This window comes from Geotrypetes seraphini, chromosome 2, assembly GCF_902459505.1.
Source record: "Geotrypetes seraphini chromosome 2, aGeoSer1.1, whole genome shotgun sequence".
Lineage (NCBI taxonomy): Eukaryota > Metazoa > Chordata > Amphibia > Gymnophiona > Dermophiidae > Geotrypetes > Geotrypetes seraphini.
This window is the reverse complement of record NC_047085.1, coordinates 324,608,405-324,633,551: the sequence shown is the minus strand read 5'-3', so window position 1 is coordinate 324,633,551 and position 25,147 is coordinate 324,608,405. Positions and strand designations below refer to the sequence as shown.

Below are 25,147 nucleotides of genomic sequence, written 5' to 3'. Positions count from 1 at the left end.
GAAGCAGGGTATCTTTAGTGCCGCATTAACCGCTTTGAGATCCAGAATCGCTCTCTAATCTTCGGAGCATTTCTTCGGAACAATGAAGTATATTGAGTATCTCCCTAAGCCCAAGTCGACCTCTGTCACAAGTTCGATTGTCGCAATATCCAGCAGTCTGTGGATCGTGGCTTGCACCTTGAGCACCTTTGATACCTCGCAGGAGAATCCAGAAAGAAGTCCGACAGAGGTCAGAAAATTTCCAATTTGAGCCCGTCACTTAGGACCTCTGGAACCAGTGGTCCAAGGCATGAAAAGAGCATGTCTCCCATTCAGCCAGAAAAGCCAAGATTTGCCTTCCAAAGCGGGGGAGAGGAGCCTGGCATCAGAATCATTTCTTTGGGGAAGCAGCTGGACATCAATTTGAGGACTGCTGACAACCAGGGCCTCCGCAACACTACCTGGAGGAAGACAGGTAGCCTCTGGCCTGAGGCTGGAGGACCAGAGTACTGAAGTGAGCACAGGTAAGGGACGAAAATTAGGATGCCCCAAACTCCTAGGAGGGCGAAACCTATTCCCCGGCAAAGTCTTAGACTTACAGTCCTTGACATACTTGACATAAGGTCTTCCAAACCATGGGCAAACAGTAGCTGTCTCTCAAAGGGCAACTTACTCAGAGTGGCTTTAGAGAAGGAATCCCCGGACCACTGCCGTACCCACAGCATTCTCCAGGCGGACTCTGAATAAGCATCCAGCTTGGCGAAGACCTTCAGCATGTCATTTAAGGCATCCACTAGATAATCTACTCCAGAGATGATAAGATCCAGATCATGGAGAACTACGATATCAGGATCGTGGCAGAGTTTGGAATGGTATACCCGGACGACAAATAACATGGCCGTGGTTACCTTGACACCAGCCACCGCAGAATCAAAAAGGCGGTCAAAAATAAAATCCACACGCCTATCCTGAACATCTTTCAGAACAATCCCTCCATCAGAGAGGTATGCTTAGTGACCTGAGCCATAGCCGAATCTACCTTCGGTGATGCAAAGTGCTCGTTAAACTCTGCTGCCATGGCCCGAGCGCATTTCATAGAACCCTCCGGGTTATCTCAAACCTCTTGAAAGAATATGGACTAGATCCAGGTTATCATGAAAGGAGGCAGAGAATGGTTTTTGATCACTCATCAATGAACATTCTGACTGGACAGGCAGAACTGACTGCAGATTTAACTCCTGCAGGGATTCTGAAGTAAGATACTCAAGCCGACCAGGTTTAAATAACATGTGCACAGAAGGATCATCCGTTAGATCCTGGGACCTGCACAAATCTTGATCCGCTAGGTTAGCCACATCATTGGATGTCCCTGAGGTGCTCTGAGGAAGCAGGGGGATGGAAAGAGACGTGGACGCAATGGCAGGCATCACCGGCTTGCGCTCCCCATCTGAGAGTACAGAGAAAGACTGGAGTCCAGTGGAGGGTAAGATCCCACTGGCGGACTAGGTTTCAGAGGGGGTACCACAGAGGTTAGGATCTGATATACAATGATCATGTATTTTAAGGGAATCTGATAGGAGACGGGAACCAGTTTTCTGATATAAACAGGGGTGTCACATGGCAGTGTTCTCCCCAGAAATTTTTTCCAGCCGGGTAGCATGAAAAAGTAACCGGGTGGGGCGGGATGGGGAAATTTGGTGGTGGGGAAAATTAACCCCCTCTTTGACTAAGATGCGCTAGCATTTTTAGTGCGCGCAAACCCCTGCGCTGCATGGGAAAACTAACGCCAGCTCAATGCTTGCGTTAGCATCTAGCGCGCGTGGCAATTCCTCCGCACACTAAGCGCATGCTAAAACCACTATTGTAACTTAGTAAAAGGAGCCCTAAATGTGTACTATTTTTATTAGTTAATTATTATTATTATTTTCCAATGCTCAATATGACTTCCTTTTTTAAGGTTTGACACTTGTGCCAGAATATTTTTACTAAATTTAAGAAGTATTTGCCCTCTTTCAAATGGTATAGAGGTTAAAAAAAGGGAAAGGCGTTAATGAAGTCATTAGATTCAATCTAGCCATTTATTTCTGCATGAATTTAAACAACTAAAAAAAAAGATAAATATAGCTCATCCAGTCATACAAGAAATGGCTCTACAGCAGGGGTGCCCACACTTTTTGGGCTTGCGAGCTACTTTTAAAATGACCAAGTCAAAATGATCTACCAACAATAAAAATTAAAAAAAAACACAAAGCACACTGTTCGCAGAGAAAATATTAATTATCATTTATATTCCGCGGGTTTTCAAAGAGATCAAGGCAGACGATTCTATGCAATGTCACCTCAGGAACAACTATACAAAAATAGACAAATATACCCCCTCCCTTTTTACTAAATCGCAATAGCGGTTTTTAGAGCAGGGAGATGCACTGAATGCCCTGAGCTGCTCTCGATGCTCATAGGCTCCCTGCGCTAAAAACCGCTATTGCGGTTTAGTAAAAGGGGGCCATAGTGCAAAATATAGACAGCAGATATAAATTCTCAAAACAGACACATTTTGATCACTAAACTGAAAATAAAATCATTTTTCCTACCGTTTTGTCTGGTGATTTCATGAGTCTCTGCACTTCCTTCTTCTGGCTATAAATACAATATTTTTTTCTTTCTGCCCCTCCCCTTTTCTTTCTCTCTTTCTTTCTCTCTCCCCCTGCCCTCCCAAGCCATCGCGCCAATTTCTCCACTTCCCCAATTCTTTCCCTACCCCCTAAGCCACCATACCGATTTCTCCCTGCTTCCACGAGCCAGGCCAGAAATGTACACATGCCGGACTCACAAGACTTCACCTCTGATGTCAATTCTTACGTCAGAGAGGAAGTTCCAGGCCAGCCAGGCAGCGATTGGCTGGCCCAGAACTTCCTCTCTGACGTCAGAATTGACGTCGGAGGTGAAGTCTTGTGAGTTTGGCGCTTGTACGCGCCTGGCCTGGCTCAGGGAGGCAGGAAGAAAAAGATTGCCAAGGCAATGCGATCAACTCACATTGCCTTTGCGATCTACTGGTCGATCGCGCTCGACCATTTGGGCACCCCTGCTGTTATGGTATCCTGTCCTGACCTGAGGAAAGGGGCATGACTCTTCCCCCTCCCCCTATTGGGTACAGCAGCAGCATCAGCATTTCTCTTAACCCCCCCCCCAAATTGGGTACAGCAGAAGCACCAGCATTTCTCTTCCCCTTCCCCCTCTAATTGGGTACAGCAGCATTTCTCCTCCCATTCACCCCCCCTCCCCCCCCCGTCTCACACACCCGGCAGATTCGCTACAGACAAAGGCAAGTTGCAAGTTTCCCTTCGTCGCTGACCTATCTCCCAAAGGTCAGCGACAGAGGGAAGCTTACAACTTACTGGTCTTGCTTACTTCGAGCCTTTCTCGTTGCCGGGTCCTGCCTTCACGGAAACAGAAAGTAGGCAGGACCCGGCAGCGAGAAAGGCCTGAAGTAAGCAAGAGCAAGTAAGCTTCCCTCCGTGGCTGGCCTATCTCCCGCATGCTCCGGGGCTCTAATGGTCCGTGCCGGCTTCTCTTCCCTAACCCCCCCCCCCCCCCCCACGTAACTTCCAGTTTCGGAGGGAAGCCAGGTTCGAGTCGCTTGCTGGGTTTGGTTTTGTTTAAAGTCCGGCGGAAGTCTTTCGGCGGCTCTTCAGGCTGCGCATTAAGCAGTGGCGGCAGCAGGATTCAGCAGATGATAGCTGGGCGCCTGGCTGAAAAGCGCTGGGAGAACACTACATGGTCATATCATTTTTTTAACCAAATAATTATTGACAATCTGAAGAAATTAATGGGCAGTGATTATAGGCAATTACAATAATCCAGTTTTCTAATGGCTGCTCATTAATTAGAAATTTGATTGCTTGTTATCCTTGGTTGGATATTAAATCTATCATGTCTGATAATGCTGTTCCTTTCCCAATGTTTTGGTTTTTACTGTACTTCACCTTGATTTGATATTGTAATAAATAAGGATTTAGTAAATGTTAAATGATAATGACCAGGGCCAAGAGAAATATCCTGAGGGAGGAATTTCCTATCAAGCATGGAGCAGACAGACCAAATCTGTCACAGTTTATAGGAACAGCAGTGTACAATGGATGAAATTTACAGGCATGGACTTTAACCATGTATGTCTGATAGAGAATATTCACAAATTCCGGTGGGGGAAAAGGTCCCCCCCCCTCCACAGCAAGAGCCGCCCTATGATTTTTCACCGGAACCACGTTTGCATTTCACCAAAATGCCGCTAGCGCTCTTCTGAGGGTCTCCCAGCACGATTTTTGCGGCAATTGAAACAGAAGATCCAAGAAGGGTCTCTCCAGAGGTGAAAGCCATTTCATTCATGCACACCTCGCCCCCCCCCCCCTTGCGGGCCGTGGCACACGTAGAACACAGCTGTGAATCTGACAGCCATCCGCCGCAAACAAGGCATGAATCCATGCCATCATGTCCTGAGGTGGCCATCTGAAAAGTTTGGAGCTAAGTACAAAAAATATATACTTTTAAAAAATTTGAAAAAAATCCAGGTGCCAATTTTGCCCTAAAACAGCCTGGAAAACGGCGATTTTGCAATTTTAGAGGCGTGTGTGTGTGTCGGGGGGGGGGGGAGGTTTAGGATGTGCAGGGAAACCCCCCCCAAAACACCTTTTTAGGACCCCAAAAAACCACCAAACCAGGCAAGCAAGCTGCTACTCACTGTTCTATGGTGCTGTATGAAAAAAATGGCAGGCAATGCTGAAACAGCATGTAGGGAGATCCAAAGTCTCAGGAAGTTGGAAAACTGGAATTCAAGTCTTCTGACTGCTCCACCAGGACCGACCACCTCGACTAGTGACTTCCACCACCTCCGGATCACTCAGGGAAGGTACGCAGTCCGGTCCTGATCCTGGGCGTGCCTCCACAGAACCACGCTACACCCACTAGCGGACGAACCTGGGGTAAGTTAGCTCCCAGATCCCCGATTTGACGTGCAAGCTGTTCAGGGGGTTTACTGCAGGAGCAGGCAACCCCCCCAGAGGCAGACTTACCCCAAAGTCTGCGATCTCCCACTGAAAGGATGTCCCTACAGGGAACTTCCACAGCACGAGGGCAAAACGCGCGAGAAATCAAATACACTGAAAATTTTAGAAATGAAACACAAGCAGAAGAGAGGAGCTCCTATTGTCTGGCTTGTAGGAATACAAAACTGATGTCCAGGGAGCATGCTCCAGGGGATAAGTGCAGAGGGAGGAGCTAAAACTTCTATCAAGTGAAGTTCCTACAGTCCCTGGCTAGCCAGTGAAGACAATATTCCATCTGTTCCCTGAATAAAGTGGGACTGTACAAGAAAAATAAATATTCCTTAGAAGCCTATTAAGAAGGTTGACCATACTTAAATCACAGTAAAGGGAGCTCTCAATTAAACTGAATTTTTAAGAAATCCAAGGGAATAGATAAGGCTGGACTATCATCACACAAGAGTTCACTGTGCAAGAGAAGAGTAACTTGCCTTTTCAGAAGTCCCATCAGAATATAAAAAGCAAGAAGCATATGTATACATTACTACACGCTCAAGGATTTTTAAAGACTCATTTGTGCTTAAACTGGTTTTTGATTCTGCATCTTCTCATTCAAGCGCAATGCTGCCTGAGACTACTTGAGTGTGAATTTTTGGGCAGTGATATAAGGTCACACCACTGAATTCTACAGTGATAAGTCACTATCTCCTTATTTCCAATATCTCCTGCTATTGTGGACAAAATGCAAAAAAGAAACCAGAAATAAACAACACGTAAATAAATAAAAGATGGCTATCAACGATTAATACAGGGCACTAGGCAACACTTTCAGTAAGCAAAAACAATTTGACTACAGATGATAAATTAAAAATACAATGAACAAAAAACAAACTTGGTTAAGTGTCCTTCATTGTTAGTATGAGTCCAAATGACATATTTAAGCAATTAATATTAAAAAGTACAAGGAACAATCCTGAATTCTGTAGAGGACACCACTTTAAGCATGTCTTTGTAGAAGCTCAATAAGTGCAACTGATAATATAAATTTCCACTCAAAAACATAGCTTAGTCATTTTTATGTTCCCCACTCAAAATAAAATATTAAAAACCTGTTAAAATCAAAAAAACTTGATGGAAAATGCAAACAGAAAGCAGATTAAGACATGTTTATACCCTAGTATAGATGAAATGAGGGTAGAGGGCTAAATAATAGTCTGTCATACAGACTGAACAAACATCATCTACATCAGTATTAGAATCCATACAGAACTTTCTGTTGGATGATGTGAATGTTCAGTACAACATCAATGATGTTCACTAAACCAGACTCTGCATGCAGGCAAGGAGAAAAACCTCTACATCAACTACAAAATATACTGTACAGTGCTATGCAAAAAGAAAATAGCAATACAGTGGGGTCCCCTTTATAACAAAGCTTGGTTATATAAAATGACATCTGGACTCCAAAATTGCTAAATTGTTTTTTTATAAAGTCCTGCAATAACAAACTCATTACATCAAACTTGTGCGTTCTCAACCCATTTGTCATAAAGTTACTACCACTGTACTTTTTCATTAAGCAACACAAAATAATCCACACTTAATACATACCAAATGACGACTAAAACTGAATATTTGTTCAACATTTGTTGAATTTTTGTTTTAGGGGAGGGGAGCTTACAATCAACTTCCAGTTGTACAACATTTTCAAATTATTAGTGCAAACTGGATGCTACAACTTCTCACCATTTCGTTCAAGCAAGTGAGGGTCAGAATGTTTCTTGCCTATATCTGCGAAGGATCTAACCAATGGGATGCGATTGCTGAGTTTTTTCTCATTCTGGTGATGATGTCTCTTTAGAAGTGCATCTTTAACATTCTCTCTTACAGACTCATTCAACTGAGCAGAGGTGATCATGTTGTCCAACACCATATCTGACAAAACAAATAAAAGTTGAACAAATTAGAAACTTTGAATACAGCAGGGGTAGGGAACTCCAGTCCTCGAGAGCCGTATTCCAGTCGGGTTTTCAGGATTTCCCCAATGAATATGCACGAGATCTATTTGCATACACTGCTTTCAATGCCTATTCATTGCGGAAATCCTGAAAACCCAACTGGAATACGGCTCTCGAGGACCGTAGTTCCCTACCCCTGGTATAGAGGTTAGGTTCTTACCTTCTAATATCTTTTCTAGTAGATAGGTGCATAGGCAGCAGAACACTTTTTTTTTTTGGGGGGGAGGGGGTTGTTTTGTTTTTTGGGGGGTTTTTTGGGGGGTAGGCACAAGTTCTGTCCCCCCAGACCCACCCAAACTCCGCCCCTGACTCCACCCCCATAATAATAATACTAATTGAAATGCAATTTCTTCTATCCATTTTTCATATAGACACAATATAATCTTATTAAAACATAATGGTAACCAAAAGGACTCCATGAACAACTAGAGAAAAATAGACAAATATAGTGCAAAATATAGACACCAGGAAAAAAAAAAAAAAAACCCGACACATTTTGATCACTAAATTGAAAATAAAATAATTTTTCCTACCTTTGTTGTCTGGTGATTTCATGAGTCTCTGGTTGCACTGCTTTCTGACTGTGCATCCAATACTTCTTTCTTTTCCAATATTTCTTTCACAATCCAGCCCCATCACCTTTGGCTTCAGGTCTCGCTCTCTTTTCCCTCTGCTTACCCTCCCCAGATCCAGCGTCAGTTCTCCTTTGTACCTACCACCACCTTTGCTCCAGGTCTCCCTCCTCTGTTGTGATCTTCCATCTCTATGTTCTTCCTCAAAATCTCTCCCCCTGTGTGTGTACCTCACATAGTCCAGCATTTTCTCTCTCTTTTGCTTACAATCCCCCCCCTTCCCGGTCTTTCTCTGCCCCTCTCTCTCTCTCCTTCCTTCCTCCCTCCTTCCTATGTCCCCCCTCACTGCCTTCCAGCCTTTATCCCAACCCCTCCCCCAAAGCCAGCCTGCCTGCCTCCTGTGCTGAAGCCTGGCCTACCCGCCGCCGATATTTCCTTTCCCCCGGTCCGTCACTGAAGCCAGTCTACCTTCCTGCCTGCGCCACTGAAGCCTAGCCTACCCGCCTTTGATTCTTCCTCCTCCCTCATGATCCACCACCACTCGCCACCCGCTGCTGCAGCAAATCCAAGAAGGCAAAAGCCAGGCGCATGCAACGGTGCCAGCACACAAGCCTTCATCTGGCATCATAACTGACCTTGAGGGGAGGCTTGAGGGCTGGCGGCGTACATTGGTTGCACGCACCTGGACCTTACCTTCCTGCAGTTACGGTGGCAAGCGGCGGCGGCAGGCAGGGAGCAGCAGCGGCGGGCAGCCCGCATACCCCCTGACCTACAAGACGGGCAATTTGGGGGGGAGGCCATGGCCTCTGTGCCCCCCCCCCCGTTCCAACGCCTATGGATAGGTGTGTCATTCTGGACTGATGGGTAATATCCTCATGCTCGTGAGCCATGCAGAAGGAATCCACTTCAGCTTTTGAATTACTCCCCCTTCACTAGAGGGCTCTGCTGCCCCCTTCAGTTTGTACCAAAACAGGCAATAGCACAATATAGAAACTACAACTCTGTTCTGCTCTGAAAATATAACAAACATGTTAAACACTGCATTAACAGGAGAATCATCAAAACAATCATGCCAAACAAACATTTATGGAACTCAAATATTATCCCAATGCAAAACAGCAATAGATTATTCTTTACACTCTTAAGGTCCGACTGATATTAAAATTTCAGTTTGGACTCAAACTTTCTGATTGAGATGATAGGCAGGTGCAGGAGATAACGGACAGGAAGGGGCTCCAGAATGACACATGTATTGCACTTGAAAGAGATTCAGTTCTTACCTTGCTAATATCTTTTCTAGTAGATAGGTGTGTCATTCTGAATGGGTGAGACATAGAACAGCAGTCCCAGAAATCTAGGGCAGGTTCACTGCACCAGCTTGTAACACTGAAGACCAAAGGAGGAGTCTTCCCTTGTTGCTATATCCATTCTGTAAAACTTGTAACATGTATATAGAGTGGACCAAGTCACTGCCCTACAAATCTCCGAGAGAGAGAGAGCGCCCAAGCTTCTGCCCATGAAGCTGCCATGCTTCTAGTCAAATGCGCCTTTATAGAGACTGAATGTTTTCCACAGGCAATATATACTGACAAAATGGCCACGTCTAGCCTGACCTGTGAGCACAAAAAGATGTCTTGAACTCATTGGTGACCTAAAGATATCACAGAAGCATCCTTCTCATCCACCTTTTTCAGAATCCAATCCTTCTTCCTCAAACCTGTGGACTAGAACGCCAGCAATCTGACCTGATTGACACAAAGCTGAAACAACCATTGGCAAAAAGGACTGAACTGTGCACAAGAAGCTCCAGCCTCTGTGAACTTGAGGAAAGGCTCTCTGCAAGAAAGAGCCTGTTGCTCTGAGACTCTTCTCATTAAGGTAATAGCAACAAGAAAATCCATCTTGAGTGTCAAATCCATCAAGCATGCTTCCTTCAGTGGCTCATAAGGAGCCTCACTGAGGTCTTGCAAAACCATATTAGGTTCCATAAAGGAAACAGGTGTTCTATTGGTAGCTTGAGCTGCAGCACCCCTTTAGGAATCTGGCTATGTCCAGATTAGATGACAGTGAAGCCTTATGCTTTCGAGCCCTGAAACAAGAGAGTCCCATCACTTGGACTCTGAGGGACACAAGTGTAAGCCCCTTGTCAAGGCAGCCTGGAGGAAGGCTAACACCACGGAGATCAGAGCGGAGAAAGGCTCTGCCTTCTTTTTAATGCACCAGTGCTGGAAAGTTTCCCATGCCTTAGCATAACAGAGACTGTCATAGGCTTTTTGGCTCTGAGCAGAGTAGCAATGACCACCTTCAAGTATCCCTTGTGCGCTAATGCCACATGCTTAAGAGCAAAGCGATCTGGATCTTCTATGACCACCGGACCCCAAGAAAGACAGTCCAGCTGTATTAACAGTCTGAAACTTGTGCCCCTCTGAATATGCACTAGGTCTGCATACCAGTCTGTACATTTGCTCATATGACTGTTACTTAGAGAGAATATGTAACAAATATGCTAAATCTCTTTTACACAAGAAAAACAGCAAAGGTGTCTAATTAACTGACACTCTTTATTAACACAATGTCTTAAGTTGACACGCACATGTTCAGCCTGTCTGGCCTACATCAGGAGTCTTAAAAGTACTTCACACCCAATTAAGTATATTGAAATATGTCTTAGAGCAGTGGTGTCAAACTCAAACCCTTTGCGGGGCCACATTTTGGATTTGTAGGTACTTGGAGGGCCGCAGAAAAAAATAGTTAATGCCTTATTAAAGAAATGACAATTTTGCATGAGATAAAACTCTTTATAGTTTATAAAACTTTCCTTTAACAGTTAAAAGGAAAGATATATAAACTATAAAGAGTTTTACCTCATGCAAAATTGTCATTTCTTTAATAAGACATTAACTATTTTTTCTGCAGCCCTCCAAGTACTCTATTTTTTTCTGCAGCACTCACATTTAAAGTTCAATATCTTTTCTTTCTCAAAACTGGCACATTTCAATCACTAAACTGAAAATAAAATCATTTTCCTACCTTTGTTTGGTAATTTCATCAGTCTCTGGTTGCACTTTATTCTGACTGTGCATCCACTACTTCTTCCCTTCTTTCAGCCTCCTGTATGCTTCCTCTCCTCCAGACCTCATTCCCTCCCCAAACTTTTTCTTTCTTTCTCTGTGTCTTTCTCTGATTCCGTGCCACATTTTTTGCTTTGTTTCTGGTTCCCTGTCCCCCCTCCTTCTTTCTTCCTTCCTCTGTGCCCCATTTTTTGCTTTTTTTTCTGGCTCCCTGTCCCCACCCCACCTTCTTTCTTTCTTTCTTCCTTCCTGCCCTCCCCCATGCCGCTGCCGCTATCAGGAACAGGCCATCTCCCTGCTTCTCTTCTGCACGGGGTCGACCAACTCTCGCTGCCCGATGTCAATTCTAACATCGGAAAGGACGTTCCGGGCAGCCGGGCAGCGATTGGCTAGCCAGAACGTCCTCTCGACGTCAGAATTGACGTCGGGCCACCAGAGTTGGTCGGCCCTACAGGGAAGAGAACAGTGGACCGCCCCCCCCCCCTTGGTACGCCACTGGAGCAGCAGCGTGTCTGGCCGGCTCGTTCGTTCAAAGCCGCGGGTGGCGGCTCCTTGCGAGATCCGCGCCTGCGTCTGAAGCCTCTCTGATGTTGTGACATCAGAGAGGCTTCCGATGCAGGAGTGGATAGCGCAAGTAGCTGCCAACCCGCGGCTTTGAGCAAACGAGCCGGTTGCTGCTCCAAAAGGAAGAGAATGATGGCCTCCAGACCGCGGGCCGCAAATAAAATATGGAGAGCCACATGCGGCCCGCGTGTTTGAGACCACTGTCTTAGAGTATAATATAAAAAGCATAGATGCTCACAAACTTCCTTCCAAACTTTTGAAGTTTTGGAAGAAGTTTGTGAGCAGCGTGCTTTTTATATTTTACTCTAAGACAGAGGTGTCCAACTTGCGGCCCCGTGAAGTATTCTGTGCGGCCCCGCTCGAGGGCAATGCGGTGTTTTCCTCTGCCACCCCCGGGTGTTTACCGTCTTGCTGCAGTATTTGCTCAAAGCCGCGGGCAGCAGATCCTATGTGTCGCAACATCAGAGGGACCACTTCCAGATCAGCTGCAGGAGACACGTGGAAGCCGCTGCTCGCGGCTTTGAGCGAACGCTGCAGCAAGATGGAGGAGGGAGCAGGCAAGACGGTAAACACCCGCAGAACAGAAGGGAGGGAGAAGGGTGTGTTGAGACTTGAGAGGGAGGCGCTGCCCACGGCTTTCAGCAAAAAATGACTAGCAGTGAGGACGGAGCCGGCCTTAAGGTAAACACCCGGGGCACAGAAGGGAGGGAGGGAGCACAAACTTAGGAAAAATGATGGGAGGGAGGGGCATGAACTTAGGACACAGAATGAAGGGAAAGATAGAGGGGAGCATGAGCCATAAAATGGAAGAATGGAGGGAGTGAGGGAAAAAGATGCAGAGGTGAGGGAGATAATAGAAAGGGAGAATTGGGTGTCTGAGAGAGGGAAAGAGATGGTATAATTGGGGAGATAAAGAAAGAAGAGAACTGATGGGCAGAGAGAGGAGGGACAGAGACAGAGAGAGAATTATTGGACATGGTGGTGGGAGAGGAGTGAGGTAGAGATGCATGGGCGCAGAGAGAACATGCTGGGCCGAGGAAACCTCCTGGATTTTTTTTTTTTTTGGGGGGAAGGGTATTAAAAGAAGTGCCAGATTGGGCGTAGGGGAGAGCTTATGGGAACAGAAACAGAGGACAGAGGGAGAGATGGTGGGCAATGGTCTGAAGGGAGAGAAGTTGGACCTGGGGTGGTGTGGAGAAGAGGGAAAGAGATACTTGAAGGGAGAACTGTTGGGAAGAGAAATAAATAAATGGTGGACCTGGGGAAGGGAGGTAGGCAGGGGGAAAGATGGGATGGGGGGCAGTTGGGAAGAGAAAGGGAGAGAAGTTGTATCTGGGGATGGGAGGGAGGGAGAAATGTTAGGCCTGTGGGTGGAAGGCAGAGAGATGCAGCATATCGCTTTTTATTTATCTATTTCATTGTTCAGCATCAAAGGGGGAGGTAAGAAGAAAAACAGAAAAGAGAGGGAGCAAAATGTTGGACCATAGAGGAGGAGAGATGGAACCATGGAAGGGCAGGAAGGAAGAGAGCTGGGATAAGATGATGCTAGGGGATGGAAAGAAAGGGATAGGGAGTTATAGCCTGACCAGTGGAGAGAGGGAGGGGGATTCTGAAAGTGGTGAGCCGTGTTTGAGGTCAAAAGGGATATGACAAGATGAGTGAGAGAGCAGTGAGTACAGTGGTAGAAATGTGGTAATGGGGAGTAGATAGAAGGGAATAGGAGGCTGGGAAAGGAGTGAGATGGGACATGGGAGAGCTAGGGACTGAGAGAAGATGGAGAATTGAGAGGTAGCTTAACATTTAAAAAGAAGAAGGGCGAGAAAGAAGGTAAGATTTGAGTGGAAAGAGGCACAAAACAAAAAAAAAAAAGTTAAGAAAACTGAATGGGAAAAATCAATACGTTGGAGACATGCCTGATGATACCTATAAAAGTTTGGGAAATTTACCCCACCCACCATAATTGTTTTTGATATAGATACTAAAGCGATTCTAGCTGTTTTACCTAGCCAAACAAAATTGGTGAGAATGCTATTCAATTTCTTGTAAAAGGACCCCTGAAAATAAACTGGCAACATACCCATTTGGTAACAAACCACAGGCAAAATCATCATCTTAACAGTATGGACTCTTCCTCACCAAGACAGATGTGACCTTCAGCAATAGAGATTTTTCATTTACTTTCATTGTTTCTTCCAACGTTTTGAAAATCCAGATACCTAAATATTTTATATCCTCCTCCTTTCAAAGGAAGGGGAATGAATCAAATAATCCTTCTGGACAATGTACATTTAGCGGAAGAACCTCCAATTTGCTCAAATTTATTTTTTAACCAGAAAATTTACCAAATTGGTAAATCAAATCTAGTAAATACAGGATGGTAGACTCTGGATTCCTCAAATGAACCAAAATGTCATCTGCATTTGCAGAGACTTTATATTAGAGAATGACACGGTGGCGGTTTACCCGCGGCCACCGCATTTTAGCCGCGGGTCACCCGCCAAAAACGGGGAAGAAAACTAGCAGTCGCTGCGGCGACGGGGACAAGGCCATGTCCCCGCAGTGAGGCATGAAGGATCGCGCGGTCCCCGCAGCTCACACCCGCCTGCCCAATCGATTCTAGTGTTTAGCCAGCTCTCTCCCTTCTCCTCACCTTAGTTTGTAGATTTTCTTTTTCGGCGACCCGCACGCGCGGCTGCTCAGTGTTCAATCTTCTGCTCTGACGCAACCGGAAACAGGAAGTTGCAGTAGAGCAGAAGATTGAACACTGAGCAGCCGCGCGTGCGCGGCTCTCTGATAGCGTGCGGGTCGCCGAAAAAGAAAATCTACAAACTAAGGTGAGGAGAAGGGAGAGAGCTGGCTAAACACTAGAATCGATTGCGCAGGCGAGTGTGAGCTGCAGAGACCGTGCGATCGCTAGTGTTCCCGGCTCAAATTGGAAGGAGGGAGTGAAAGGGAAAAGGATTCTGGGCCAAGGGGATGAAGTCGGAAAGAAAAACCCACAGCAGGAAAGAAAGGGAAGGACTGGCAGGTGAGCCAGATGCTAGAAGCAAGGGGGGGGGGAAGAAAGAGGGAAAAAAGCTAGATGGGGTTGAAAAGAAGAGACACACTGGTATGGAAGAGGAAGATAGGGGAAATCTGGACACAGGAAGGTAACAGAAAGAGGGGAAATTATGTGTATGGGGCATAGGGACAGAGACATAAAGGGGACATGCCATGGGGATGGTATATGGACACAGGGGGGGACAATGGCAGATACATATGGGAGATATTAGAAATGGGGAAAATAGGAGCACAGAAGCGAGATGGTTTGTGGGGATGGGACAGGGACCGAGCTCGCAGGCTCCAGTGGCTTGCACAAATTACATTGTAACGTGCCATGAAAATAAGAGGGAGGAAGGTAGATAGATAGGCCACGCGAGAGAAGCTGAAGGGTGGTAGAAAGGAACAGATGGTAAAGGAGGGAGGGAAGGGTGGTGGTGGAAAGGAATAGGACAGACATTGAAGGAGGGTGGAGAGGAACAGACCCCGAAGGGAAATGTGGAAGACAGAATGGGAAGAAGACAGATGCCAGACTATGGGGGAACGGAGGGAAGAAGATGGGTGCTAGACCAATTGGGGGGGGGGGTTAAGGGAGAGGCACAGTAACAGCAAATGGAAGACGCAGAGAGAAGACACACAGTGGATGGAAGGAATTCAATGAGAAGATGTGGAAAGCAGAAACCAGACAACAAAGGTAGAAAAAAAAATTATATTTATTTATTTATTTTTTGCTTTAGGATAAAATAGTATATTAGTTGTGTTGATAAAAATTTATAAACAAAGCCCTGCCAGCTGAACATCTCTTTCTCTAGTTCAGCAGCAGGAACTTTGATTTATAAGAAAGGAATAAGCTAAATATTACAGTACTAAGGCTTATATGGATGCAGCGGGGACGGTGACGGGGCGGTGAATGGGATGGCAGTGGCGGTGAAAGGGATGGCGGTGATGGTGACGGGGCGGTGAAGGGAACGGCGGTGACGGGGCGGTGCAGAGGATGGTGGGCCGGTGACGGGGACAGATTTTTTCCCCGTATCATTCTCTACTTTATATTCCCGACCTGCATAAGGAATACCTTGAATCTCATTTGACTGTTGAATAGCCAATAACAGGGGTTCCAAAACTATGTTATCGTGGCCAGCTTTAGCGAACCTCGCAGGCCGCTCTCCAACTCGGTAGCACGCTCCCTCTAATGCACAGGATCACGTCAGAGGGAACGTGCTACCGAGTTGGAGAGCAGCCTGCTAGGTTCGCTAAAGCCGGCCACGATCACAGGCTGCTCTAAAGAGGAGGATCAGCGGCGGCAGCGGCGAGTGAGGGCGGGAGGTGTGTTCCCTGCCGAGAACGCCAACAGGCACATCTCATGTCATCGCATTCACACCCTCAGACCAAGGAATCCAATCCTACCCACAACCAGGCATATCATATGCTGTGACACACATATTCTTAGACTACACCAATTAAGCTAAAACTGTGTCCCCGGAATGCCCCAGGAGATACCTTCACAAAACCAGTCAGCTGGAGTCGAAGGACTTTCCATAGCCAAGGTACCAAGCATAACCTTCTATCAGGCCTCGGTGTGTACATGGGTGAAGAAGTGGCTGGTATATCTATTTCAGGGATACCACAGGTGAGGTTGAAGATTGTTGTAATTTTGCCAGATACCTGTTTCTGTCAGCATCCCTCTATAGCTTTATACAATTGTATCCTGACCTAGGAGGATTTACGGTGCAGGAAAATATTTTAGCTTCACTGGGGTAATCAATGCATGGAACTATCAGATTGAAAAGAAAAGAATATCTACTGCTCTCCTCAAAGTTCACTCATGCCATATAACCCAAGATGGAGGGAGGGTAAGAAGGGGATCAATACCGGGAACCAGGGGGAGAGGGAAAGGGAAAGGGGGCTGCTTTGGGGGGAGGGAAAGGGAGCTGCTTTGGGGGGGAGGTGTGCTGGGAACAGACAACTTTGCTCTAGGGGGGAAGACAGAAGGGGCCCTGGAGAGACAGGGAGAGGGAAAGGGGGCTGCTTTGGAGGGGAGGTGTGCTGGAGACAGACAGCTTTGCTCTGGGAGGAGACAGAAGGGGCCATGGAGAGATAGGGAAAGGGAAAGGGGGCTGCTTTGGGGGGGAGGTGTGCTGGGGATAGACAGCTTTGCTCTGGGGGGGAAGACAGAAGTGGCCCTGGAAAGACAGGGAGAGGGAAAGGGGGCTGCTTTGGGGGGAGGGGTGTGCTTGGGGCAAACAGCTTTGCTCAGGGGGGAAGACAAAAGGGGCCATGGAGAGACAAGGAGAGGGAAAGGGGGCTGCTTTGGGGGAGGTATGCTGGGGCAGACAGCTTTGCTCTGGGGGGGAAGACAGAAGAGGGCCATGGAGAGACAGTTAGGGAGAGGGAAAGGGGCCTGCTTTGGGGGGGGAGGTGTGTGCTGGGGGCAGACAGCTTTGCTCGGGGGGGAGGAGACAGAAGGATATAGACAGCGGCCAAGGAGAGAGAGATAAAGAAACACAGACAGACAGACACATCTATTCTAGCACCTGTTAATGTAACGGGCTTAAAGACTAGTTAATATATAATCTGGCAGAAGGGGATCTATCATTTGTATAAATCCAGAACCAATACCAAACCAGTCCATTGCTTGATACATAAAGGTCCACTCCATGCGATCAAAGGCCTTCTCTGCATCCAAAGATACAGAAAAGGATCTTCCATAGATTTTGTTAAATTTCCCATATGAAAAACTAATCTAGTGTTATTAGAAGAATGCCTTTGAGCAATGAAACATGTTTGGTGCATACCAATAATTTAAGGAAGGGCCTTGGCCAAGTGTAAAGCCAATAACTTAGCCAGAAGTTTTCAATCAACATTAATCAAAGAAATAGGCCTGTAATTTGAGACAAACGTAGGATCTTTATTTGGCTTCGGCAAAACAATAGTTAAGGATTCTGCCATAGTACCTGTAATACAACCTTTAGATAGTTGAGCCTAATATAAATTTAACAAATAAGGTAATTTGAAATGATTTCTAGAACTCCACAATGAAACCACCACCCCCTGGAGTGGATCCAACTCTAAGGGATTTCAATGCTGCCTGAATTTCTTTACTTTTCTTTTTTTTTTTTTTGCTTTAAGATAATTAGCCAATAATCTTCCCCCTTTATTCGAGTTTCCATAATACAAAGCCTGTTGAGAGAACAACTCTTTCCCATCCATTTAGAAGAAATCTCATTGTATTTAAAAATTTAGCTTTTAAGGCGTCAGGCTATGTATTGGATTCTGCCCGAGCTCATGGAACATCTTCCAGATTGGTTGTACTTAGAATGGCAAATTATGTCCCCATTACGGTTGTCTCATGTATTGAGTATCACGTTACCTGATTATGTTAAGGACAATACTATTATATTGGACACTTGGAAAACCTTGAAATTTATTAATAATTTAACAAAATTCTAGTAGAGAAATCCACGTTTCAATCCTTATGGCTAAACTCCAAGATTTAAATTGGCGATTCTAAGATCGCCTGGAAGGATTGGATGCAGGCAGGTATACAAACATTAGATGATGTTATATTAAATGGGAAAATGCGTGATTTTTCATGACTGCGACAATCTTTTGGTATTTCAAAATCTCAAATTTACAAGTAGTTGAAGTTGAAGCAGGCCATTCAGAAGGGGTTCTTTGACTGGCAAAATTTTAAAAATCATTATAACTTGCAGATCCCTCTGCTTCCAGACAGATTTGCTAGGACATCAGGCCGCCCGGTGGTATAAATTAATATCTGAGTTCTTGAATAAAAAACCAAAAAATGGTCTTAGATACATTTGGAGCATTGAGATAAAGCAGCATATTTCTGCATCTCAATGGCCACTAATTTGGACTTGGAGGATGGGATGTACAGCATCAAAGAGACAAACATGATTTTTCGTGTTGCATAGATCTTTTTGGACCCCTGTTAGGTTACAAAAGCTAGACAGTTCTAAGTCTAATAGATGCTGGCAAAGTCGATTTGGGGACATAATAATATTCTAGCACCTGCAATTCCACTGACATTTGAGGTAGTCATATGTGGAACAATACTGCATATTAAGCCACCAGTGGACAGATATGTCGGCTTTTCTTAATTATGACAGGGACTGCTGTGCAAATGATCACCCGTAACTGGAAAAATTGGGACAGTCTTAATTTCACTCTCTGGTGGGCGAATTTATGTTTAAGTTATAAATATGAAAAAATGAATGCTGATTTGTTAGGGAATACTAAAATATTTAAATTGGTATGGGGTCCATTGACGTCTTTTGTGGAATTGTTGTAGTTTTATCTTTGCTGGTATAGTATTTGCACATCCAGGGGTGGGTATATCTTTATGCAATTCATTGATGTAATTTTGGATGGTTGGGGGGGGGGTATTTCTGGGTTACTGATTGAATATAAGTGCTTATTTGTTTATTGTTATGGTATGTATATTATATTGCACTTTTTGACAGATGTGAAAATTTAATAAAGACTTTTAAAAAAAAAAATATGTTGGAGACAGGCTTAAGAAGGAAACGGAATGAGAGAAGAGGAGAAAAAAAAATGGACAGCAGACACTGGAAAGAGAATTAGTTGAAGATAGAGAAAAAACAGAAAGAGAAACTGGGACCAAGATGATGGAAAAACAAAACATCCAAACAAGGTAGAAAAAATTGTTTTATTTTTAATTTATTAACTGGAATATGTTAGCTTTGGGATATGTGCATCATAATTATTTTTGAATTCAATGGTGTAGTCATATACAGCTGATTTGGGGGAGGGACTAGATCCCAAAACTAGTGGAATGGCACCAAAGTTTCTCCCTGCCCGAGTGCAATTTATAAATACTTGAGCTAGTGGGGATTCCCAAGCACTGCCAACTGAAGACATCTTCCTCCAGTCTGGCAACTCAGAATCTCCAAGCTTTGCAGCCAATGGCAATATTCTCAAGCTGCCCCTGCTTTCATGCATGCATAAAAGCAAAGGGGGGGGGGCAGGAAGGCAGCAGTTCTGCAATATTGCTGCCAGCTGCAGAACTTGGGAAGTTAGAGGAGGAGGAGTTGGCTGTCAAGTTGGTGAGGCTTGGGGATTCCTACTAGCTACAGCAGGGGAGATATTCATTTTGAGGGAGCTTAAGCTCAAAGTGGGAGGGCCAAAAAAGTAGTAATATTTACCCTGATTAAACAATCCTCCACGTGTGCTGCTAACAGCTGATTCAGCATTCCCGCTCTGATGAGGCTCACCATAGCTGTAATAGAAGTGAATGGAAGAACCAGGAGCGTGCACCCCTGCTCATCAGAATGGGGATGCAGAAGCATGTGGCTGCTCCCACTGTCAGCGGTGTACATGGAGGATCACTCAGTCAGGGTAAGTATTTGGGTTCCTCTCCACAGTGTCCCTTTAATGAAGGTATATTATTAGATACGTACATCTTCAATATTAGTGATTGCAAATTTGGGACCTGCTCAACCTGTTTTTTGCTCATCAGTTAGTGTTAGTGTGGCCCCAGAAAGCACAGTTACTTACCGTAACAGGTGTTATCCAGGGACAGCAGGCAGATATTCTTAACGCATGGGTGACGTCACCGACGGAGCCCCGGTACGGACCTTTTTAACTAGAAAGTTCTAGTTGGCCGCACCGCGCATGCGCGAGTGCCTTCCCGCCCGACGGAGGAGAGCGTGGTCCCCAGTTAAGATAAGCCAGCTAAGAAGCCAGCCCGGGGAGGAGGGTGGGACGTAAGAATATCTGCCTGCTGTCCCTGGATAACACCTGTTACGGTAAGTAACTGTGCTTTATCCCAGGACAAGCAGGCAGCATATTCTTAACGCATGGGTGACCTCCAAGCTAACAGAGAGGGAGGAGGGATGGTTGGCCATTAGGAAAATAAATTTTGTAACACAGATTGGCCGAAGTGACCATCCCGTCTGGAGAAGGCATCCAGACAGTAGTGAGTAGTGAACGTGTGAACTGAGGACCAAGTGGCAGCCTTGCAGATTTCCTCGATGGGCGTGGAACGGAGGAAAGCCACAGAAGCAGCCATAGCTCTGACCCTGTGGGCCGTGACAGCACCTTCCAGTGAGAGACCGGCCCGAGCATAACAGAACGCAATACAGGCAGCAAGCCAGTTGGAAAGCGTCCGTTTAGAGACAGGACGACCTAGACGGTTAGGATCGAAGGTCAGAAAGAGCTGAGGGGACGAGCGGTGAGCCCTGGTACGGTCAAGGTAGTATGCAAGGGCACGCTTACAATCCAGCGTGTGCAACGCCTGTTCCCCATGATGATAATGGGGTTTAGGGAAAAAGACAGGCAACACAATGGACTGTTTGAGGTGAAAAACCGAGACCACCTTGGGAAGGAATTTAGGATGGGTACGCAGAACCACCTTGTCATGATGAAAAACAGTGAACGGTGGATCGGCGACCAGTGCATGCATCTCACTAACCCTCCTGGTAGAGGTGATGGCAATGAGGAAAAGCACCTTCCATGTCAGAAGTTTGAGCGAAGTTGTGGCAAAAGGCTCAAAAGGGGGTTTCATGAGGGCTGATAAAACCACATTCAGGTCCCAGACGACAGGAGGAGGCTTCAGAGGTGGTTTGACATTGAAGAGGCCTCTCATGAACCGGGAAACCAGTGGATGAGCCGTAAGAGGTTTTCCGAGGATAGGCTCATGAAACGCAGTGATGGCACTGAGGTGGACTCTGATTGAGGTAGACTTGAGGCCAGCGTCGGACAGAGAGAGCAAATAGTCCAGTACGGTTTCCACCGCTAATGAGGTGGGATCGTGATGATGCAGTAGACACCAAGAGGAGAACCTGGTCCACTTCTGATGGTAACATTGGAGGGTGGCCGGTTTCCTGGAGGCATCCAAAATGCGACGGACAGGCTGAGACAGATTCTCTGGAGAGGTCAGCCCGAGAGAAACCAAGCTGTCAGGTGGAGCGAAGACAGATTGGGATGCAGTAGAGACTGACGGTGCTGCGTAAGTAGAGTAGGAAACACAGGAAGAGGAATGGGCTCCCTGGAGCTGAGCTGAAGCAGGAGGGAGAACCAGTGTTGGCGAGGCCACCAAGGAGCGATGAGAATCATGGTGGCCCTGTCCCTGCGGAGTTTGGATAACGTCCGCAACATCAGAGGCAGTGGAGGAAAGGCATAGAGGAACCGATCCGTCCAGTCGAGCAGGAATGCATCTGGGGTCAGACGATGAGGAGAGAAGAGTCTGGAACAGAACTGGGGCAGCTGATGGTTGTGAGGCGCTGCAAAGAGGTCCACCTGCGGAGTGCCCCAGCGAGCAAAGATGGAGTGGAGTGTTGAAGGGTCCAGAGTCCACTCGTGAGGTTGAAGGATGCGGCTGAGATTGTCGGCCAGGGAGTTCTGTTCGCCCTGGATATAGACAGCCTTGAGGAAGAGATTGCGGGCCGTGGCCCAGGTCCAGATGCTGAGAGCCTCCTGACAAAGGAGGCGAGATCCGGTGCCGCCTTGCTTGTTTATGTAGTACATGGCGACTTGATTGTCTGTGCACAGGAGAAGAACCTGAGGGCAGAGAAGGTGCTGGAAGGCCTTGAGAGCATAGAACATGGCTCTGAGTTCCAGGAAATTGATGTGATGTTGACGCTCCTGAGGGGTCCAGAGTCCCTGGGTGCAGAGATCTCCCAGGTGAGCTCCCCACGCATAGGGGGAGGCATCCGTGGTTATGATCATGGAGTGAGGGGGTAGATGAAAGAGTAGACCCCTGGAAAGATTTGAGGAGTTCAACCACCATTGAAGAGATTGCTGAAGAGACGATGTCACAGAGATGGGATGAGAAAGAAGATCCATGGTCTGTGACCATTGGTTGGCAAGAGTCCATTGAGGTGTCCTGAGGTGGAGTCGCGCCAGAGGAAGCACATGGACCGTCGAGGCCATGTGGCCCAGGAGGACCATCATCTGTCGGGCAGGAATGGAGTGATGAAGGAGCACCTGACGACAGAGGTGGAGCAGGGTCCGTTGACGGTCGGAGGGGAGAAACGCCCTCATTAGTGTGGTGTCGAGAACTGCTCCAATGAACTGAAGTCGCTGTGTGGGAAGCAGATGCGACTTGGAGTAGTTGATCTCAAACCCCAGGAGATGGAGGAGAGAGATGGTGTGATGAGTGGCTTGTAGCACAAGTGGAGATGTAGGTGCTTTCACCAACCAATCGTCCAAGTAGGGGAACACCTGGAGGTTGTGAGACCTGAGGAAGGCCGCCACCACGATAAGGCACTTGGTGAACACCTTGGGCGATGAAGCGAGGCCAAAAGGTAGCACTTTGTACTGATAGTGACGGTGCTGTATCTGAAACCGTAGGTAGCGACGTGAAGTCGGATTGATTGGGATGTGAGTGTAGGCCTCTTTGAGGTCTAGGGAACATAGCCAGTCGTGTTGAGAGAGAAGAGGGTAAAGCGTGGCAAGGGAGAGCATTCTGAACTTCTCCTGCGGGGGGATTGTCTGGTGGAAGAGTCTGGAAGTTGAGAGAGTAGCCGTGGCGAATGATGTTGAGGACCCATTGGTCTGATGTGATGACCTCCCAACGGCTGAGGAAGATTTGGAGGCGACCTCCGATAGGCTGAGGAAGAGGCAATGATGATGGGAGACTGGCTATGCCCTGGAGGAAAAAGTCAAAAGGGCTGAGAAGGTTTTGACGGAGGGAGAGGCTTGGCAGGTTGGTGAGACTGTGAGCGAGCCTGAGATTGATGCTGTTGACGAGGTCGGCGAGGCTGCTGTTGAGGCGGGTTGAGAGGTCTGGCCGAGAACCTGCGCTGGTAGGAAGACTGCTGTCTGTAGGTGCAAGCAGGTGGAGTCTTCTTTTTAGGTTTAATCAGAGTGTCCCACCTGGTCTCATGTGCTGAGAGTTTCTGGGTTATTGAATCCAGGGACTCTCCGAAGAGTTCATCACCCAGACAAGGTGCGTTAGCCAGGCGGTCCTGGTGGTTAATGTCCAGGTCAGAGACTCTCAGCCATGCCAAACGTCGCATGGCCACCGCCATGGCAGATGCGCGAGAGGTCAGCTCAAATGAGTCGTAGATGGAGCGAACCATGAATTTCCTGAGTTGGAGGAGGCTGGAAATATGTTGCTGGAAAAGAGGGACCTTACGTTCAGGAAGGTATTTCTGTAAGGAGGAGAGCTGTTGCACCAGATGCTTCATGTAGGAGAAGTGGAAGGTGTAGTTGTTGGCTCTATTGGCTAACATGGCATTTTGGAAAAGGCGCTTACCAAATTTATCCATGGTTTTTCCCTCTCTGCCAGGAGGGGTGGAGGCATATACACTGGAACCCTGAGATTTTTTCAAAGTAGATTCCACCAGGAGAGACTCGTGGGGCAATTGAGGTTTATCAAACCCTGGGATTGGAATAACCCGGTACAAGCTATCCAATTTACGAGGGGCTCCAGGAACCGTGAGGGGAGCTTCCCAGTTTTTATAGAAAGTTTCCCGTAAGATGTCGTGGACGGGCAACTTCAGAAATTCTTTGGGAGGTTGCTCAAAGTCTAGGGCATCGAGGAAAGCCTGAGACTTTTTAGAGTCGGACTCTAAGGGAATGGAAAGAGCTGCTGACATCTTCCTAAGGAATTTGGAGAAAGAGGATTGCTCTGGTTTGGAGACGGTGTCGGTCATGGAGGGTTCTTCGTCGGTTGACGAAGCGTCCTCCTCGGTACTGTGAGGGGAGTCTTCCCACAAATCTGGGTCCCTAATGTCGGGGTGCGTACGTTTGGACATCGGTGTGGAGGGCTCGGCATGGCGGGTCTTTGAAAGAGATTTGCCTGAGCGCACCGAGGCGGTACCGGGTGAGGAAGACCGATGTCGTTCCTGGGACCGGATAGGGTCGGCAGCATCACGGGTATGTACTGTAGGTGTTTCTGCCAAGAGCACCGGCATGGAAGTATTAATCGGTACCGAGGGGGTCGACACCAATGGGACAGTGTGAGGCTCGGACCGGACCCGTACCGGAAGGTGTGGTGCCAGCAACGCCGGCAACAGTTGTTGGAGCTGTTGTTGCAGCTGCTCCTGTAACTGTGTTTGGAGTATGGCCGCGATGCGGTCGTCCAAGGGAGGCACCGGTACCGCTTTTTTCTTCTTCGGTACCATAGGTGCCGCTCTACGCTCCGGCAATGAGGAGGCCGATGATGAGGCACTCACCGAGATCAGAGCGGAGCGTTTGCGGGGCCGGTGCGGTGCCGGGAGGGCCGGTGTCGCAACCGTGGCAGGAGGGCGCTCAAGGGAAGTGGGAGGCTTCTTAGCCGGCTTACCTGGGCCCAACGACCCCAAGGAAGGGTCCAGTGGTGTCGATGTCTTCGGTGCTGACTTTTGTGGTGCCGCTGACGTCGCAGCCGGTTCCATGGCAGATCCGGTACCAAACAAAATATTTTGCTGGATCTGCCGATTTTTCAAAGTACGCTTTTTAAGCGTAGCAAAGCGGGTGCAGGTGTCAGCCCGATGCTCTGGACCCAAGCACTGGAGGCACCAATTGTGTGGGTCGGTGAGGGAGATCGGGCGTGCACACCGCTGGCACTTCTTAAAACCCGGTTGAGGGCCTTCGCAAAATCGAACCCGGAGGCCTGTATGGTGGCAATAGGCCCCGCCGGGGCCGGCCTGAAAAAACAAGGAAAACTCGACGAGTTTTTTTTTTTTTAAACAAAAATAAAGGGAATCCGATAAGAAAAAAGGGAAAAAAGTGAAAAAATACGCGAGCGGGAAGGCAAAAATTAGTTTTTCAACGGCCATTGAAAACACATGCGTCTTCTTCGCTCCGCGGAAACGAAGAAACTGGGGACCACGCTCTCCTCCGTCGGGCGGGAAGGCACTCGCGCATGCGCGGTGCGGCCAACTAGAACTTTCTAGTTAAAAAGG

At 47.1% G+C, this 25,147-nt stretch overlaps 1 protein-coding gene across 5 annotated transcripts in view; it reads right to left on the bottom strand.

The window, feature by feature from the left end:
• The window catches only part of SLC4A7 (solute carrier family 4 member 7), a 363,361-nt gene that overhangs the window by 214,815 nt on the left and 123,399 nt on the right, over positions 1 to 25,147 (bottom strand). For 3 of the 5 annotated variants that reach the window (XM_033930147.1, XM_033930146.1, XM_033930150.1), the window contains exon 6: positions 6,762 to 6,950. In XM_033930147.1, the coding sequence (XP_033786038.1) occupies positions 6,762 to 6,950 (189 nt within the window). The remainder of the gene's footprint in view (positions 1 to 6,761; positions 6,951 to 25,147) is intronic. The other 2 variants (XM_033930149.1, XM_033930151.1) reach the window with 1 other exon arrangement.